Here is a 20,537-nt window from a genome sequence, read left to right as displayed (position 1 = left end):
ACGGAAGCAGTGGGCTCACATGGCACCCACCTGTAGAGACATGTGCTCGCAGCCAACATTAAGCTGGCATCAATTTTGAATCTTATTATATATTCCGCATCTACGTTATTTAATTATGTAAACATTAAATATGCAGATTGGCTCTATGTTACCAAATGAACAGGTAAGTACTATAAATAATAATCGTCGCTTTGTCTTGTGGGATGACTACCTAATTGCCTTTTATACATAAGTATCTGCTTTTTAAGGATTATTTATCTCCATAGGCGATTAGTCTTTGAATTATTACATTGTTATTATTATGTACATTGAATATATAGATTGATTTTGATGAACTGTTTTGCCGCCAACTCATAAATAAAGCAACCGAATAACAAAGCATTACTTCTGATAGAAAAAACACATTGACAAAATGATGGACGACGAGAGAAAAAAAATGTTTTGTATAACAAGAGAAGATCGTGCGTAACTTGACACCGTGTCCATTTTAGTTTACTCCAATTTCACACGGTAGAGTAATAAAGACATTGTAACTATGTAAGTGACGTGCCTATACGTGGAAACTGCATGAAATATGACCAATTTAGGATTCGTTAACATATTTCAAAGGTTGAACGAGACACCCGGAAGTCGTTTTATTAATTTGGTGAATAGTTTGGTAAATAGCCTCGATTAGCGAATTATAACAAGGTTTTTCCTAAAGTAATTAAAACTAATGCGATTGTAACTTAGAGTAAACCTTATGCTTTATATATCTTTAATTTTTTAAGAGTTGCAATTTAAGAAAAGCCAGCCCAATAACATAATAACTTATCATTTGGCAGTGATGATATTTTGCCAAAAATGTCATGTTGTTTAAGAATGTAAAGTTTTAATTGTAAAGCGTTTATCTCATAAAAGCACAACTCTTATCAGTCGTATTTGAGTTTGGATTCTTGGATGAATATGATCTAATATTACGTAGATGAACCTCGCTAACCATCTTGTCGTGTTTCCATTGCCGATTTGTGACAAAATAACATTGTCGTCTCGTTTATTGTATAGAAAAATTATGTAACAAAATTGTATTTTTATTTATATGCATTCTCATCAATATCCGTAGTGAAAACCCACGATTACGATATTATCTTGCAACAAACATATTTTAAATAGCAACTGATTAAAAAGGAAACTCTTATCGCCTCCAACATTCATAAAATTAAGTTATATATTCTAATGAATCATTGTTTTGATTAAAATATATATTTTTCTATGACATTGAATCATCGCATAGAAAATAAATGTGCATTACTCATTATACAGTCGAAGGATATAACAAGATATGTAAAACTAGTGTATAATATAAACAAGATTGTTAATTCATGTTAAGACGATAATAAATATAACTTAATAAAACTATAAAGACAAGGCTAAGTAACATCAACATTGCTCCCATTAAAAATAACAGATACATAATATTAAAAATAATATATAAATAAATCTTAAAGTACTCGTTTGCAGCAAGAATATTAACGATATAAAACTACTCTACCTTTTAGTAATGCATCCAATGAAAATATTCACTTTTAGTACTATCAAAACTGCACGTTATAAATTAAAACTTGAAAAGCAAACTGTCTGCCTGTTGCAGGCGTTCGTAGCACAAAAACCTTCCCGCTCGAATGCGAATCGAAACGAACAAAGTTCGAACACACAATGCACGTCGTCGCGTTGCTGCGGCCTCGACTGACGCTTAGGTCACAAGCGTAAGCGATTAGCTTTATTTAGCGGTATTTTATTCCATGTCATTCTTTTTGGCATTAAATAATTTTTGTAGTACAACTGATCGCATAGTGTATTTGTATATTATAATCTGGGGCATTTACGTAAGGGTTGACAATCTCTAATAAAATTCCCATAGCTGTTATCCACTAGCAAATATTTAGACATAACTGTAACTGGTTTTTAATCTTTTTCAAATCTATACTGTGTACCAGCTTGAATGAAGCGATTCGAAGTATTTTTGTGCATCTAGCAGCTGGTTTCTTCACGTTGGTATTCGGGTTATATTTAGAAAAATAAAATTTTAATATTTATTAACGTTATGGGATAGTTCATCAGTTCACAGAAACACAATCATTATGATTATCGCGAAGTTTCATAAATTGGGCCAAAGTTAACGGTGGTATGGAAAACTGGCTGGTGAGTCAGCCTCGTGGCTGGATGACGACGTCACACGGTCGCTCCTGAGTAACGCGGGATGGTAGTATAGTCGTGCAGAGATTTCTTCCAGCGGATATTTGTAAAGCGAACAGTAGCCTGGGCCGCGTGCGAAACGATCCAAAAGGACCGGTTCAACAGGCGGCATATTTACTGGTTATAATGCTCGAACCGGCCGCAACGTTACGAGGCCCGCGACCACTCTAAAGCGAGATGTTTTTTGTGAGCCGGGAAAGAGGTCATTGTGATACGATCTCGTGCTTGATTCAATGTCATAGATTGCGATAGCCATTGTTGGTAGCAGTTATAAGAACTACTAATAACACGTATTATAATGTAAATTTGATGCAAACAGTTTAATGTCAAACATAATAAATTTAAGATTGACCATTGGGAAAAAGGAGCGGTGGTTGTTACATCTCTTATATCTCTCTTTATCCAATCTTGAAGATGCGAATGTTACTGACATGTTATATCTGCGACTGTATCATGTGTAGCTAAGGTTTGGGTTATATGAACTGCTTTGAGAATTTTGTATAAAGAATGCATGTAGTTATGGATACAAAATGCTGTCAGTTCATGTACGCCGGCCCTTGGCCGCGTCGTGAAAGTGTCGGCGCGCTGACGGCCTCGGCGTCTGCGCTTCGATTGCAACACATTTGGCTACTTTATTAATCCTAGTCTAGTCGGACACGTGTTCGGTTAAGGCAGACTTTTTGTTGTATTATATTGAAATAAACATATTAAAAATGTATCAATAGTGCACAAGTATCATTTACACTCTCATAAATATAACATTGTATAATATACTTCGCAATTTTACTCTTGTATGACTGAAAACTAACAAATCATCAAATCAAAATGACCGAAGGTTGCAGTACCCAACCAGAATTGTGATAGAGGTGATGATTGACTGATGTTCAGCAGTGGACAGCAATCGGCTTAGATGAAAATGCAAATATGCACTAAACTTACGTAACAAACGTACATTCAACTGTATTATGTTATTTAGTACTCACCAGGATGGTGTGGTGGTGAGTTGCGCGGGCTCGCATTCGGCGTACCACGAAGTGCGTGTCCGCGGCCCTTTGTCCTTCCGAGATAGAGTTGGCAACAGCCGCTTCAATTCTGTACCACATCACGAAGTTTAATTAATTATATTTGTTACGTCAATTAGTTCAATTTATACTTATATGGTGGTAATAAAATAATTTTAACTTTGTATTTAACTAGGTATAATGCAGTTCAAAAATTTACATTTGGGATCAAAATTAATTAAAAAGTTGAAAATGTCATTGCTTTTTTTTTTTTAAATATATTGATATACATATTATAATATACCATTCCATATTTAAACTTGTACATTGAATGATATGAAGACATGGAATACAATGTTAAAAGTAGGTACGTAAAAATTGTGTTCAGTGTAAATCTCAAACGTCACAAAACTGTCCTAGTTCTCGTGTCCCTCAGTGTACAAGTCTGTGTTGGGAGTATATAATAAATAGTGCATTATTTATATATTTGTATTAACTACAGCGCATATGCGCAAACATCAAATGCATGCAAATACTTTATTATTAACTATGGCCGGTTGGATGCATTGCAAACACGTCATGCGACAATCATGCGAGAGAGACACATTTGTTCTGATAATAGGAAGATACTACAGATATAATTAAACCTAACTGTGGATATGTGAGACTAAAAACCCCGTTGTAAACATTTCGTCATACCTGTCAATTATCTTTGACATGTTTGAGATAATATGTTTTAAAAGCGTATTTTGTACTCGGAAACTCTTGGTAAGCAGTATTTGTAACTAAAATTATTCCTTGATGTAAAAGTGTGTAAAGATGAACGTAGTTTTTAATAAGGTGCCGACTGATAGATTATTTAAAAAAAACGCGACAAATTAAAGATTTTATTTGTTTTATGAATTATTAAAGATCTGCGCAAATGTTTTCTATCTTAGTGTTGGTTGTTAAAAACAAACTATGCTATTTAAATATTAATTATAAATTGTTTTTTATTTGTATGTATAGAAAAAAAAACTCACGTCCCATGTTAAACATTCAGCGATATCGCGACAGGACACAAACAATATAAATTAAATGTAATTATTTCACATAGATGACGTCACGACGCTGACATCGCGTGGCGCTGCGCGTGCGCAAGGATAGACTGAGAAATGACAATGGCTTCGTTGAGATTGCGAGCCCACGGAGCAAGGCGTAATTGCTTTAAATTGTTTTTAATAATGGGTCTGTAATTATTGTTCGTGTAAAGTGAAACAACTATTTGAAGATTTTCCTGTTGCATTGTGATATTTATTCAAAGTTTTTAATAATTTTTATAAATTCGTCTAATTTTTTTTTAATCCTTTGTATATAGTCGACTAAACTGATAATTTTAGCTATATATATTATAAGTTAATACTAACCTCGGACTAATCAACCCCAACCTATTACCATCCACTAAAAGTAGGAGCTTGAGTGAGGTAATAAATATTATTTGAAATAAATCATCATAATAGTAAAAACTGAACCACCTTAAATGTCATAGATTAAGGTCAATGAAAAGTTAAATTCACCAACAAAGATAAGAAAAGATAAGACATATTGAAGTAAAAAAGAGAAGAAAGATACAAGGAACAGTGCAAACATGACATTCACGAAGCTTGACCGCTGCAACCAGACGTCTCCTGCGACTGGAAATAACTAATATATCAAATAACAAATATATTTGTTGGTGTAAAACAGACTAGATATATATGTACAGACTATATAATCAGAGACAAATAGATAAATTAGGAAAAAAGTAAAAATAAGGTTACATAAACAGTTCTCTCAAGTAAAAACAAATGCAATTTAATCTACGTTTTTTTTTGCTTGGAAGTTTGTTTTTTTAATTCGAACAAAACTCCACTTGTTTTGTTTTCCTTTTAAGTTCAATTAAGTGTTTATGGAAAATTCTCTCGATTTAGTTAAATGATTAAATTAAATCCTCCAAAATGTATGTGAAATAATATTAATTGATGTCATAATATATTAGTTATTCTCAGCATTAGGAGCTCTGACCTTCATTTAGCGCTGTCTCCGTATATTTTGGTGTCTGTTGATATTTAATTTATAAAACACTTGAAGTATTCCTTGAGACGACATGGACGATACGGACAGACGTCAACTGAAACCTTAATTCACCTTCATTAAAACCACTCTGTCCTTTCAAGAATTAACTCATAACAGAAAAGATACGTTTTTACATACTCACTCTTATATCTCAATCTTATAAACCGAAAATTTAGACATAAGAACATTTTATAATTATTAAAATAAATTTTGATAAATGCTATTGTAGATTTAAATTCTTCTGACATTTTTAAGTAAAGTAATGTATTTATTTGCGAGTACAATAAGTGTGTATGTTTGGTAGTGTAATATGAAATCCAATGTTAAATGTTGCCATTTAAAAATTAGCTGTTACTAGGTATATTTTATTTATTGAGTAGTTTTTGTCTACTAGTAGTTGATGTCTGTTGTGGTGGGTACTGCTGCTTGTCCAGTTGACGCCTGCACGTTACCTTCATTGACAGCGCTAAGGTCAGTGTGGGGCACGTGCTGCACGTGGGGCGCATGCGGCGCGTGTGGCGCGGGCGGCACGTGGGGCGGGTGGGGCGCGTGCGGGGTGCGTGGCGCGGGGGGCGCAGGCGGCAAGTGCGGAGCGGGCGGGACGGCGGGGGGCGGCGGGGGTGGTTGCGCGGGCCGTTCTAGCGTGGGCGCCAGACACGGGGAGGACTCCGCCCACGCGCGCGTACCGTCACGCCGCCGAGACGACGCCGAGAGCGTGTCCGTGTTGGTGGCACCACTGTCGCTGCTGTAGGAAGAGAAAGGTATTAACGACGAGTAAAAAGTGTAGCATTATTTAGTGGAATTGTAAAAAAATATGAATAAAAGAATACCAGTTGCTGAATCCAGAGTCACCGTCCATAGAGTCTGTCAAGTAAAACGTGGAGTTGGTGATCTTGAGGGCGCTGGGTACTTCCGAGTTGAGGTCCACCGCCATCGATGAAGCTCTCCTAAACCGAGACTTGAAGGAGAAGTACGTCTTCCGCGAAAGAGTTCCGGTGTCCTTTTTGGTCTCATTGGTGGGTGTAGTGGGCTTTTCTTGTGGTGATCCCGCATCGCCGTTACTATGTCTTTTATCCCCACTTGCTGCCTTACTCTCCTCTTTGAAACCCACTTTGGCTACAGTATTGTCGCTTTTAGTGCTTAAGTTTCTAGATTCGTTAAAGGCGATATTCGTGTAATTAGATTGAGGCTCGGGTCTCTCGTAATTGGCATAGATCGGTGATCTCATTTTGGGTTTCGGCAAGTCATATGTCCCGTTTTGTTGTGAGGGTTTGGCGAAAGGTTTGCCGTCCATAGCCACTGAAACAAGCAAAGGTTAATTAAAAAAAAATTATGTTATTACGTGATGTAATATTTTAATTCAAGCCTGATGATTTACGCTAACATCAAAAAATGTCACTGGCACCTGACATTGGGCATTTGCGGTCCGACAAGTTCGTATTCGGTATCTCGTCACACCTACGTATAATATGACTAATCTGGTCGATGATTGTAAAAATAACACTAAAAAATCGAAATACATTGTAAAAAATATAATTGTTATTCAATAAGAAAATGATGAACCTATTGCTAATTTCTAAATAGTCCCTCAATATCCGATATGGTCTAGTGGCTAGGATACCTGGCTCTCACCCAGGAGGCTCGGGTTCGATTCCCGGTATCGGAATACCTTTTTGTCCTTTTACAACAAATGAAATTTCGGAAAATGTTTATAAAATTAATTGTATCCAAGGTATTGAAATTTTACTGCAACTGTATTTCCTTCAAATTTTCTAGTATTATGACAATAAAATAACAAAGTTGAATCGATAGTAAAGTATACGTACAATTCTGAACTACGAGTATAATTTGTTTGTTATTTTAATTTGAGATATTTTTACAGCCAAATTTTAACACAACAATAAACAGAACACTGTGAATAAAGCTATTTAAATAGTCTCACCTGTGTATCGTTTAGTGAGATTACGTTTTATTTGTCTCATCTTCTTCTGCGCGGCGTTCGCGATCTTGGTGAGAGTGTAGGGTCCGCCGCCATTGGGTGGCGTGGGCAGTCTCGTGGACGGCACTTCTGGAGCGGTGCGTGTTGGTCCCGACTGAAATAAAATACGATGAATTTATAATTTATCTTTCTAATAACTAGCGGACCGTCCCGACTTCGTACAGCTTAATATTGATTTTTAAACATTTTATAATGTTTGAAGACTTTTTAAAATCGGCCATTAGTTTTTTATCGTAGGTATTTCTTACTAAGTATCTGGCTTTGTGGAATTACTGATGTTATCAAATCTAGTTTGGTGACTTCTTTTAAATAAACTATTTCACCTGTTCATGATCTTCAGAGTCGGTGTCACTATCGAATGAATCGAAGTCGTCCTCAAGCGGCAACACGTGTGACCCCGCACTCGCGTGTGCCCCGTGTGCAGCGTGTGCAGTGTGGGCGACGTGCGTTTCGTGGGCAATGTGGGCCATATGCGCCGGGTGCGCGGGTACAGGCGGTGCAGGCTCCAACGATTCATAGAAATGACCGGAATCACTGCTGTCGCCATCTGGAATTAGAATATTTACATTAAAATAAATCAAAGTTTAAAAATACACATCATGGTGGTACGATCTCATTTAAGTGTCGTAACAAATCGAGAAGAAATAAAATAAAGGATCGTACATAAATAATCAATCCTTTGAAGTTATTATGTTTCCGCATGGTACATATTTTTGTTTAAAAATTGTATGATATTTTTAAAGATATATACTAAATGAATATGAAAAAAGAATTTAAATACTCGTAAGTGCATAGCGTAGCTTTCATAGTACAGAAACAGATCCTATTGTAATCAAAGAATCATGTTGAATAAGTGGGTCAAAATGTTACGTCAAATGACGTCACACGGTGTTGTAACTGTAAACATGTTTCTTGTCTGCAACGTGCTTCACCTGTAGTTCAGTCACTAGAAAATGTTTTTTTTTAAACAATTGTTTTATCTCTTGTAATGTCACTGAATTAAGTTAATTTTTCACTAAGGATCGAATATCGTTCTTTAAATACTTACCATAAGAGCTATAATTTAGCATACTTATATGTTTCTTTGATAATATTTCAATCTAAACGCATTTTGAACGTCAAATGACATTTTATCCATGGGTAGGAAATAAACTTCCTTGACTGTACCTTCTAAAATTATAATTTGTACGAGTTTGACAAAAGCGAGTGATCCGCGTATCGGAAAGTGAGAATGCCGAACGACTTATAAAATGTCAAGGGTGCGATGCACTGGGCGGTTACATAAACACAAATTGCCTGTGCCGAGTGGCGACATGACTTGGCTGACGCAAGTGCGCAAGCAAATCTGTTTAAATGTAAGCTAACATAACCAACAAATTCTAGTAACCAACGCTTTATGTAGAGAAGACTATATTTAACTGAAACAAGCAAAGAAAATAATGCGGCACCAAAATTGTGACATGTAACTTAGGATATTCTCTAGCATCTCGTTGGGGACGTACTATATTCGAAATATAAATGTCATGGTAAATATTGGAAATGGCCACTTTAAATTGGTGTAAAAAAGCTGGTCAGATTAATAATTAATCAAGATATTGAAAATATGGCAATTATGGTTACATCATAATGTAAACCTACAGGCATGCATATTTTAAAATATATTATTCCATAATTATTGTAGTTTTATGTCAAAAGGTTTCATTTCCTTTTTAGTTTTTATTTGGCACATTGAAAAATCTTTATCGCCTGCCGCCATGTTGTATAAAAAACAAAACACTAACACCTCTACGTCTATTTCTTCGCCTCTTAACGCGTTGCACACATCATAATAAACAGTAATCATTAAAATATCAATGAATAATTTCCACTATTTCTCGATATTGCGATTCTAAATATTTATAAAACTAATCTGCTTTTGTCCCTTTGTTAGTCTGTGGCACAATGGCAAGAATTCCATTGACTGTAATCACGTTGAAGAATGCAAGGCTCTCAATATAATACATTATTTTTAATAAATATGTTTATAATCTATTTGCGATAATTTCATTCACCGCGATCATTCATAAGATAATTGAACATAAATAAATATTTGTTGTTTGTTAAATGTCGAATAATTAAAATAATGTTACTTAAAATTTGTCCGTGTTCGATATCCTTATGTACTTGTTTAATTTAAGTTATTTTAAAACGCTATGCAGATACTTTTATCTAGAATTATTTGACTAATATTGGGTGTTGTTACATATGTATAACATTGCTATAGGACCGCATTTAAATTTACATAAATATGTCTGTCTGTACCAAAATCGGGACCTCTAAAAAGTTGAAAAATCGTCAAAGGTGAAGACACAGTAAAAGTTGATAGAAGATAATAACAGGTACACTGTAATATCGCACTTTGGGTATTCATAAGATCAAATTTATTAAAAGAAAATATAAATCTTAAGTATTTTAGAACCTAAAAAAAATTTAAAAGTTCCTATCGTACCATAAAATCATCAATATGTAGTCAGTACCAACTGACTAGAAGGAAATGAAATCAAAGCCCATTAAAAGATCAAGCAATTAAATCCTTACTGCTAAATATGTTCCGAAATGGTAGATTGGAGTATGACACTGTAGCGTACACCCTCGCTTCAGTGTTAAAGCTGTTAAGCAAACACCATTCAGTTATCGAGTCCTGTCCCTGTGCTGTGTATATGATCTTCATATTGGTTTCCTATCTGTTCACTTCCAAACAATATGCCACTAGGCTTCAGCACTAGTTAACTTCACATGACACGGCATGTTCACTTGACACCCACGCGAGAACTGGCAATATAACAATAGAAAATAACCCAGCCCAGAGAATTATTGACAAACATCAGGTCGCTCGCGTCAAATACAAAGGCGTTCAATCAAAACAACCACATTCATTCACAATCAATGCTATAAGAATTTCAAAAACAACGGAAAAATTATGTAAACAGACACAATCCGTAGTCCTTTGTTTCTGTGACATAAGGTTGCGTGATTAATGATTCCAATGATGTTCGAGATTTACGAAGGATCTATTGCCGTGTTATTTTATCATCTTGTTTACTGACGAACCACAATTGTAATCTGAGCGTTGATGAGACTTTTAATACTTGTCATAACGCAAAATAAACTAACAATAAATAAAAACATCACTGGCGTGACTAACAATAACAGTTTTGAATAAGGCAAAGTCCCGGAATTACTGAGACATTCTTTTCTGGGACCATGAGATTAATTTGTTTAAAACTGCATGCATTTTAAACAGGTAAAACTTTGACGAGGCATGGACTCATTTTATAAATTCATATTTCTTGCTTGACACTTAACACTACTACATATAATTGATACCACTAACTAAATGTGAAAAGTATGTCGAGGATATCTAATCCTAAAGGTTTTAGGTTTCAAATATTTTTGGGTTGAATTTATGACCGAATGCAATAACGAACACAAGAATAAAGTTCTTGTTCTAACGACCGTATAGTAATTTGTTAAACGAGTGTACACTTAGTTATTATTGTATCACGTTTGAAATCCATTATTGCGAATAATTTCCGCATTTCAACAACGCATTGTAGTTTAGGGATTGTAATGGATCAATGTTAATTGTTTTAAACAAAACATAACTTGTTTGTTGAACAATATAATTACCGATAAATGCAACAAGATCTTGAATCTCGATCTCGCCATCTTGTAGTACAGTCCTGATGCAGAGCCAGCAGGTTTGCTCCAAGACTTTTATAACCGTCACTCTGTCATCAAAGTCATCGTTGAGTCCGCGCCGGACTCTCCTGCCGGTCTGCTCGTCGTTGGCGCTGTAGTGGGGTGACTTGGCGCTCGTCTCGATGTACACCTTCGTCGGTGATGTAACCGAAACTATGGGAATTACGGCAGGTCAAGGTACGTTTTCTATTTGTAACACAATTTGACTTTAAACTCGTCGAAAAAGAATACCCTAGTTCTTTTGTCGTTTGTTATATCTATTAAAGTTTGTGGAACTAAATAATATTGTTGAATGTGGGAACTCTCAGTCCAGTTAATGACCGGCGAGCTATGCGCTCGAGCTACGGTTGCTGTTTCAATATCAGCTTGCATTGCAACGGAATTGATTAGCAAACTTTACGCACCGGGCGCTAAAAAGGGAAATCTGGTCGGACGAGTTTAAAGTCAATATTGTTACAACAATACTGAGTCATCGAGGACTTGCGACACATTTATCTCAAAAATATAAAATGAACCTTGATCGCCGCAATTCCTTCGAAAAGTCCGCGGCCTCGCGGGCAGCGGCGGCGCCACTCCGTACACTGGCGACCGTTCCGATACCATTTTTCACCATTTTTTATCACTTCACTACATCACTTGCACTTTCACAAAGCCTTTACGAACAACGCACTCGACGCGGAAGCTGTAGATAGTGGAAGTCGTCAGCTGTTTATCCATTTACAGAGTTAAACGAGAACTAAGCGCACTTTCATTAAAGAGTGGTCGAGTTTCCTGGTCGATTTTACATTTTAAATCGAGAGGAAAATCGATGTTACATGTCAAAAAGTTTATAAAACAGATTGGACGATTGTAAACCCGAAACGTTCTCGATGTCCGAATGGTCGGTAAGTATTCGGTCGACTATTCAAGTAGTGAGTCGCAGTAAAGTGGCAAGTCCCCGGCAGCTGCGTTCAGGGTCGCCCAGTGCGGCCGGTCGCCTCGCCGCCGCCTCTAAGAAACCTGAGTCTTTTTATTGGTCACAATGTTGCCAGACACACCATTGAGGACGCACGAAATAAATCTATTTATTGACATTGAAATCTGTTGCTCTTGAAAAAATACTGCTCGTTAAGTCTGTTATTGTAATGTCGTTAAGGCCTTTCATTCATTAATTTGTTTAGATTTGACGATGTTAAGTTTTCTAAACTAATATTAAAGTTCATTTGTACTAGCACTACAGATGAATAAGGTACATTTTTAATAGATAGGTAATTAAAAAGCTAAAGAGCGCAGTTCATATTTCGCTCCTCCTACTAAATATATTGTTACAGTTTACGTGAATGCAGAAAAGAATAAATATGTTATAAAGACATTATATTACTTATTAGATATGCAATTATAGTGGTGATTGTTGCAATACAATAAAGTGTAATCAGTTCGCTGTACTATTAGAAAAGACTGACTGGTTTTGTGGCATACATCATAAAAACGGATAAAAAAACATATTCTCAAATGAAATAAAAAAATGTCACCTCGAATATTATGGAGTACTGTTTTGTATTATTATACAATTGAATAATTTCAATGTGTTCTAGTAAGATTCTAATTAGAAATTAGTTATCTAGTAATTTAAAGACCTAAAAGTGTGTTAAATGATGTGAGCATGATTTAACATATTAAGTTCAAATCTAAACCGAATTTAAAGTAAACGCAGAGTAAGAGATATGCACTGAATTTAGGAATATGGTAATTTGTTCGCATAATTATTTGTGCGTGGAATGCAACGTCGACGTCGAAGTAGTGAAACCAGAAATGTCTGCCGAATGCGGCAACAACGATTAATTTAACACTGAATCTATATTATATTGTTAAATTGCAAATGACTCATAGTACAATGATACTAAATCAGGCATATTGTAACTATTCAGGGAATAATCTTATAAATGTCCTTAGTTTTATATGTAAAGTCTAAACGGATTGTAATTTGGGTAGCAGCCCAGATTAGTTTTTGCTTCTAAAAGCTAAAAAGTTAATATTACATTAGATTTTTTATAATTTAATACGAAATTTAGAATTGTACCGTTTTCTTAAATTTGTGCTAATTCATCATCATCATCATCAGCTCACTATAAGTCCCCACCGAGGAGCTCGGAGCCTACCCTTACTTAAGGGTGACTAGGCCATAGTCAACCACGCTGGCCCAGTGCGGGTTGGTTGATTTCACACATTTATGTGTATGGTTAAATGAAAATATTCGATATAATCGAAAATTGTTTTGTAGGTTGGTAAAAATTGTTTCAAGCAACCCATGACTTCGATGACTTTCTTTTGATGTCTATCAAATGTTATATAAATGTTATTCCCTTTAAGTTAAACTGCTTTAGCGCACGCGTATATTGTCGATCTGATGTGGCATGAAGAGAGCGAACATACACCATGCTTTCTATTCCCAAACGTTAAAAAAACAACATTTTCTTTGTTCTATTTGTTGTCTGCGTTCAGCTTCTATTTCTATTGTATAGTTTGATTCGAAGATTGCTGAATTTAATGTGAATATTCTGTAAATAATAACCGCAAAATTACACTAGACTTATATTAAAATATACTGTTGTCCCTTTCTTTTCAAAGAGAATGAAAAGGGATGAGATATGTAAGTTTCGACAGTGGAAAAAATCAGTTAAAGTTTTGTCAAACGAAACATTACATAATGTTTCTTTTTTATTTTTAGAAATTTCCATTTGTTCCGTCAAATTCGTTTTCTATAATAAATCATTTTTGATTTGGAAAGTTGTGTTATGAAACCGTATAGAAATGTATAAACGTTGTTTGTAACTTTTTGTATGTAAAGAACATTACACCAATCATTGCTTGATTATATCATTGTTATTTTAAAGTCAAAATATTAGAGCTGAAGTATTAGTCACAATCTAAAATTGAAATAAACGATGATATTCGATACGGATGTAGGCATTGAACTTTCGAATGGTAGTGTAAATAATTTTGATAACTAACCGTGAGTTCCTGATCCAAAATCTCAGTTTAAAAGATATTGTTATCTCTGTTTTGTCAAAGATAATGACAGGGATGACGATATGTTTTAAACGGATATTTTGGTGTCAGAAACTCACGCTTAGTAGCTTTTTTGATCATGACTTTTCTGAAAAACATCATTGTGAGATGTTTCATACCGCGAACGATTATGTTTGTATAATTTTACTGTAAAATTATAAAGTAATTTATTTTTTACACCTTAACTTGTTAAATTTAACATAAATAATTATTATTTCACTTGAGTGCACAATTTGTACAATCGAATGAATATTGATCGATTAAATGAGTAAATAAATCGAATCGTGAATTCCGGCCGAACATTCGCAGTTCCGCATTCGAACTCTGTTATTGAACAGTTCCATGTTTATGTCCTTCCTATATCTGCATTATACGGATACGTGCAATGTTTAATGCAATGCGATTTCAACATTTTTGGTCGATTTTTGGAAAATACGTAGGTAATAAATTTACAATTTTGTTTGTAAAAAACTTTTCCTCAAAAACATTTTTAGAAAACTAAAGTGAATTGAATGCAGTGTTTTATATTTCAGAAAATTGTTTAAAAATAACCATGACTGGATCAAAGATGATAAGTTACGGTTAAAGTTAAAATCGCATTCCACTTAACTCCAATGTAAACTTAATAAAAAATACTCTATAAATCTGTTTATATCAGATGTAATAAAATGGAAGGCGAACTCTGAATGCAACTTAATGTGTAACTTAATTAAACTTAACATAATGCTAATGATAATAGCCTGGTCAAGTGCAGACAGCGTGAGATGGCAGATTACGTGATCAATTAACATTCAAACTTAAATTTTAAATTATACATCGACAATGAGTTTCATTAAATGTCAACGACTGAGTCCGTTGTTGCTACAAATCAACATCTATGTAATTACTTAGCTAAGTGGCACTCAAGTAAGATAACAATGACACTGGCCACTATATGACGTCAGTATGCTATTAATAAAGTTGACAACAAAGAAAAAAACGTATCTTTTTGCGTTAAGTTGGTACTAAGTTAGTGGTGTAATATTTGCCGGTTGATTGAGCGAAATACGGTTTTCGGTAAACGGAGCACCGTGAAAACAATAGATAATGCTTAAACTCAGTAAACATTGTAATTTTAATGAAGTGCAACGGTACGTAACCAAAGATAAAGTACAATTAGATGATAAACAAACTCATAGAAAGTTTTAGCATACATGTAATTTACGTAGTTAATATTCCGCGCACTTAAATCTCGCGACACATGTTTTTTTTAAAAAACAAATGACGAATTCAATCATAGATTAACTCAAATAGAGAATGTTCAAAGTAATATTTGTTCACTGTTTTATTGTATGTTTTAGTTACTTTCACAGTCGCGAGGTGGCGCGCGGTGGCGTATCGCACGTCCGGCGAGCTGCGCGGGCGCAGGGCTAACTTGCGATCGCTCTGCCCCCTCCCACGGCCAGTGCTCAGACGCCGGCACAAAACGCCATATTTGTCTCACCCCTTTGAACACGTTTTGTCTGATCTTAACATTTAGTTTGTCTTTGGTCTTTATTTAAAGCCTTTCTAGTTTAATTTTAAGTTTAAAAAAAATCATCTTAATGTTTGTTTTTTAATATGTTTGTGTTTCTAATTGGAACCTTTAGTTACAAATATTTTTTTTGAGCGCAGAATAATAGTAGCTTATAATTTGCCTGTACGCATCAGCTACCTTCGGATCAAAGTACATCGGAACAAACGCGTTTTTATAGACCTGTTCGGAAAATAATGACTTCTTTCCAATATTACAAAGTAGGTAGTAGGTACTCTAATTTTTTATTAATGGTACAAATTCTTTTCATCCAATGTTATTGAAGATTTGATTTTATGTACAAAAAACGTAAGTGACTTTGATCTTAAAAGTATTCAATAATTCATAAGAATTTATTAGAAAACTGGTCAAACAACTTAACAACGACATTGATAAATCATGAACGATAACGCGCATAAATTAACAGTCCAAATAAATGTACATGAATATTAGCTTAAGAATTGTATAAAACCAACTTTGATATCAGAAACCAATACATTATCCGAAATTTATTGCAAAATTCATTGGAATTACGTTAAAAAAACATTTAAAGCGGCGCGTAACAGTTGTGGAACTGTGACGTAACGCAAATTCTTTAACTGGAGCAACTGAATAATTGATCCCACGTTCGAATTCTGTGCCTTCGTCTGATTGATCTTGGCTAGGGTTGTCCAAATATAGTTTTATAAACTCACTATGAATTACACATATAAAACTATACAAGAGTACAAATTAAAGTGTATTTTATTTCTAAAACTTTGTGATTTTTCAATTGAACAACCAATCCTAGATATTATATGTACTTTGAAGTTACCTTTTATAGCATTTACATCTTATAATAGAAAATATTAATAATTTAAATTAAAGAAATTGAATATTTTGGAATTTAATAAAAGCATATTTAATTGTCTTACCTTTGACATCCCTAACTTTCCTCCTGACTACACAGAGTTGAATGTTTTGTCGTGTATTAACCAACATTCTAATCAAGTTTTCATCTAGTTGAGCGACACCGATGTTCCTGTTAATCTATGAAGGAAATTACGTGATCGACTACGGAATTTCCTGATATCTAGTTTGCATTAATACTACAAACGCTAGTATCACATTACAATCTTAAATTTACTTATAATTATACTATTCTGAAACCATATTTCCGTATAAAAAATAATTTGTACCGCCTACATGTTTTATTGTCTTAGTAATAATACTGTAGAGTTTACTGTACTTTACAAATGTAAATATTTAATTGAAATCTATGGTTTTAACGTATGTTTACTTGTTTCTACTAAAATTTTACAGTTGTTAAACGCTCCCTAAAGTAGTTTCCTTCAGCGAATATGTGTTCATTGAAGAAATCCACATGCAGGGATTGATTAAATGACCATTGAACTACTCTGAGTATCAGTAAGTAACGTTGAATATGATTATTTATTGTTGGACGGAGTGCGCCATTTTGTTATACGAGTGGGTCGCGCCTCGGTGACCGCATACCGTGACAGCTCAGCCCACAGCTTCAATGTCCGGGTTAGATCGCATATACAAACTCCTTTACCGTATTGAATAATATAACATTTTAAAAGAACAAGTAACTAAAAGTCAAAAGTTCTACTAAGCAATATTGTCAACTATCTTATCTGTTATTTTAGGGTTACAATAAATGAACAGCAATCGACTGTTTGACGCTATCTGTGTACGCCTTAAAATATTCTTGTTACGTCGTATTTTGTTTTATATTTCAATTTAATAGTTTCTCCTAACAGTGGCACGTGTTTGACAAAACAAGTTCGCAAGAATGGATAGGCCTTTCACAACGGGTATAACTAGTCTTGATATTAGGCAGTTGCGAAGTGACTAAGAAATGCTATAACGCGGAAGTGAAAGGTCAAGTTATTGTCGTGTTTAAAAGACAAGTGTAAATGTTTGTATCTTGTAACTAAGTACTTGTAAGTTGGAGTACATAAAATATCTCTAAGTTATACCTAGAGTCGAGTTTTGTAGTCGTAGTATACCGGAGTAATAAATGTACGTTTAGAAGTTAATAAATCAGAATGTCGTAAAAAAATCGTTATCAAGTAAAAGACATCAACGAGTCCATTCTTATAAATATCATTTCAGTCAAAAAATTTAGTCTATTTTTAGTTAAATAAGACATAGTGAGAGGTGATTTCAAGTAGAAATAGCGTCTAGTATTTCTTAGAATATCAACTAATGTTCACAGTCTATTTAACGTAATCCGACCGCTGCCATTACGAAACGATCGGTCATGACGAATTGCACAAATCGTTGCAGTGTTTGGTCATCCCGACCAGCATACACTGACCTCTCTTGGCAACATACACATAAGTTTATTGAACCGAATTAATTCATTTGGAGGGTCACGCAACACTGGATACTCGCGACTATTTGTAACGCTTGCGAGCCTACTTTTAAGGTCAAGGATGTATATTATACGTACTCTTACATGAGACACAAGGACGCGATAATGGTTCTTATTAACTGAGCATTATGTGCTACATTCACATCCGCTAATGCTTAAATTGTAACATAGTCTATAATTATAAATATTGAGGTTGTTCAGGCGTTTAAAAAAATATAGAGTAAAATAGAGAAAAAGATTGGACAACATACATATGGAAAAGAATTGAAAAAAAAACGCCTAGAAACTTTACTGGTTGATGGGTTATGGTGTCATGACTGATCATGATCTTTCATGACTAGTCATGATCAATGTACCGTAGGTTTCCATTGCCCAACTTAACAAAAATATTACCTTTATTCGACTTCATAAAACTAAGATTTTTATAGTGGATATATGGTAACGTAAAAATGTATGTTCTATAGTGTAAACAACATAAAAATCTTTGCGCTTAGCATGTCGCCGTACTAATGCTACTACGTGAGAAGAAGCATCGTACGATGAATGACAATTTATTTGAAAAAAATCCACTTTGTGATGTGAATGTGCGATTGTTTGTAATCCTTGACTATTCAGACAATGGTGTGTTAACAGAATAATTGAAAAGTTTGACATTACATTTAACATTCATAGTTATCTTAATAATTATTTAGTATTTGAATACAAGAAATTTATTGTTATTTTATATTAAAATTATATATTAACCTTGGCAAGAATTTACAATAATATTTAAAAATAAAACGTTAAAGAATTTGGATTACCTCGTCGTCCTTCCCTTTCCATAGAGAAGGAAGAGTGAATATTCGGCAGTGGAAGGATGGATAGGTAATGGAAATATAGTTAAAAATGACCTATTTATGATTTTACAACCTTGTTTTGGTAACCTATTGTATAATTTTTAGATCGGGTTTTCTTTCTTTATAGAAACGCAATATTTATCAGTATGGCTTTGTTATTGATTGAATTATACCGAAGCAGTACAATGCCTAGGTAATACTCGGAAAGTGTTTCGTGTTCTATATAAATTCTAATTGCATAGTTTCACCACTATCTATGTGGGTCAGCGACGATCAATGACGTTGTATTAATTCACGCAAACTTAATTATTAATAACTGTACATTAATTATTTATATATATTAGCAAATAGTACCATAACACACATAGAGAATAATGATTTAAATGTAAAATGACGATTTTTTGACGAAGTTCCAGAACTTATTACACAATAAACAATGACGTATATTGCTAGAATTATTAACAAAGAGGTTTGTTTCTTTTTCGTGTCCACGCGTAATGATCTCTTTTTAGGATTAATGTTTCAAACAACGAAACTTGATCTGGGCGATTAATCAAATTGTTTCTTATTCGTGGGCGCAGGAATGCGGCTGCGGCGCCGCCCGCCTACACCGTGCCTGGGCTTAGCACGTGTGTTTGCGACTATGCTGCCCTCTGTTTGAAATATGTGTGCTTGGCACCTATGTGCATTTTTATTATTACAAGTGCAATGAACTCTATCGAAATCAATGATAGGAATTATATTGTTTTATTTAGAACAGAACATGTATTTAAAAATACTCTTAAATCAGGCAATGCCTTTAAAATAAACAGAAAACGAAATGAAAAATATTACTTAAAACTTGTAAACTTTATTAGCAAGATCCGCACCTAGATTGTTTTTGTTATGATGTTTTTGACAGGCGCTTTAAATTTTTTCTTACTATTGTACATTTTGTGCGTATGTATTGGATAAATATTGAAATAATATCTTATTGCAAAAAAAACAAACCTATTTCTAGTCTCCAAAATTAAAATCCTCGGTATCTATTAGTTACAAACGCCATCTATCTAGAAAATTGGATAACTATCAAGTTGTTTACATTCGGCGGCATATAGATGGCATATAAATCAAAGCTTGAAATTAAAAAAAAAACTAACCTTTGTCATTCGATTTTTGCTTCGGAGTTTTCTGCCACTGATGCCGAACCTTCTGCGACCAGCTGATAGGACTCTTTCTTCCGCGACTTCTCTCGCGAACGCTGCCACGAATAATTTCCATTATATTATAGTAATTATTTTATTTATTTCTTTTGACTTGGGGAAAAAAGCAATTTGCAAAAATGTGTTAAACTTCGCTCCACTTTATACCGACTGATTTAGTTTCAAACAAAATTGTAGTATCAGAATCTGATAATACTGTTTGCTTTGCTCTTCGGGGATTGCATTAGGCGCCGCAACATGTAGGTCATACTATCAAATATTGTCGCATTTTCATTTGAATAGAAACATGTTTGTTAGCATTTTCTATCGAAGAATAAAAAAACTATTAAATAATTAATTAATTATAATGAATTAGTGACATAAAATTATATTTTAGTTACCTTCTAACAACAAAATACGATAGTACTGTGAATGCTACTAATCATGTTAAAAGAACGCATGAATGTGAC

At 34.3% G+C, this 20,537-nt stretch overlaps 1 protein-coding gene and 1 non-coding gene across 6 annotated transcripts; one reads left to right on the top strand and one right to left on the bottom strand.

The window, feature by feature from the left end:
* Positions 1-3,197: 3,197 nt before the first annotated feature.
* Positions 3,198-15,519, bottom strand: LOC106128344 (uncharacterized). Of its 5 annotated transcripts, none has more exons than XM_013326673.1 (8): positions 15,312-15,519; positions 11,586-11,841; positions 10,999-11,223; positions 7,653-7,876; positions 7,273-7,423; positions 6,161-6,629; positions 6,017-6,075; positions 3,198-3,327 (listed from the first exon to the last, which is right to left on the bottom strand). In XM_013326673.1, exons 2-8 carry the CDS (start codon positions 11,671-11,673, stop codon positions 3,215-3,217), a joined length of 1,329 nt encoding a protein of 442 aa, XP_013182127.1. In that variant the 5' UTR covers positions 11,674-11,841; positions 15,312-15,519; the 3' UTR covers positions 3,198-3,214. The 5 variants fall into 5 exon arrangements, with proteins under 5 accessions (XP_013182127.1, XP_013182128.1, XP_013182130.1 ...); XM_013326674.1 differs by having other exon boundaries at positions 11,586-11,806; XM_013326676.1 differs by having other exon boundaries at positions 11,586-11,775.
* Positions 6,925-6,996, top strand: TRNAE-CUC (transfer RNA glutamic acid (anticodon CUC)). The gene has a single exon. It is a non-coding gene; the product is annotated as a tRNA-Glu (tRNA).
* Positions 15,520-20,537: the final 5,018 nt, after the last annotated feature.

The sequence above is a fragment of the Papilio xuthus genome, unplaced genomic scaffold (genome assembly GCF_000836235.2).
Source record: "Papilio xuthus unplaced genomic scaffold, Pxut_1.1 DF828780.1, whole genome shotgun sequence".
NCBI lineage: Eukaryota > Metazoa > Arthropoda > Insecta > Lepidoptera > Papilionidae > Papilio > Papilio xuthus.
The sequence above is the reverse complement of the archived record's forward strand: the minus strand, read 5'-3'. Positions and strand labels throughout refer to the sequence as shown.

What these genes read in the sequence shown, in the direction of transcription:
- LOC106128344 (XM_013326673.1), bottom strand. Translation starts at nt 11,673, where the DNA reads ATGGTATCGGAACGGTCGCCAGTGTACGGAGTGGCGCCGCCGCTGCCC. An exon ending in ACTCTGAAGATCATGAACAG is followed by an intron (nt 7,424 to 7,652) that starts GTGAAATAGTTT and finishes ATTTTATTTCAG; the next exon opens with TCGGGACCAACACGCACCGC. An exon ending in TCTCACTAAACGATACACAG is followed by an intron (nt 6,630 to 7,272) that starts GTGAGACTATTT and finishes TGCTTGTTTCAG; the next exon opens with TGGCTATGGACGGCAAACCT.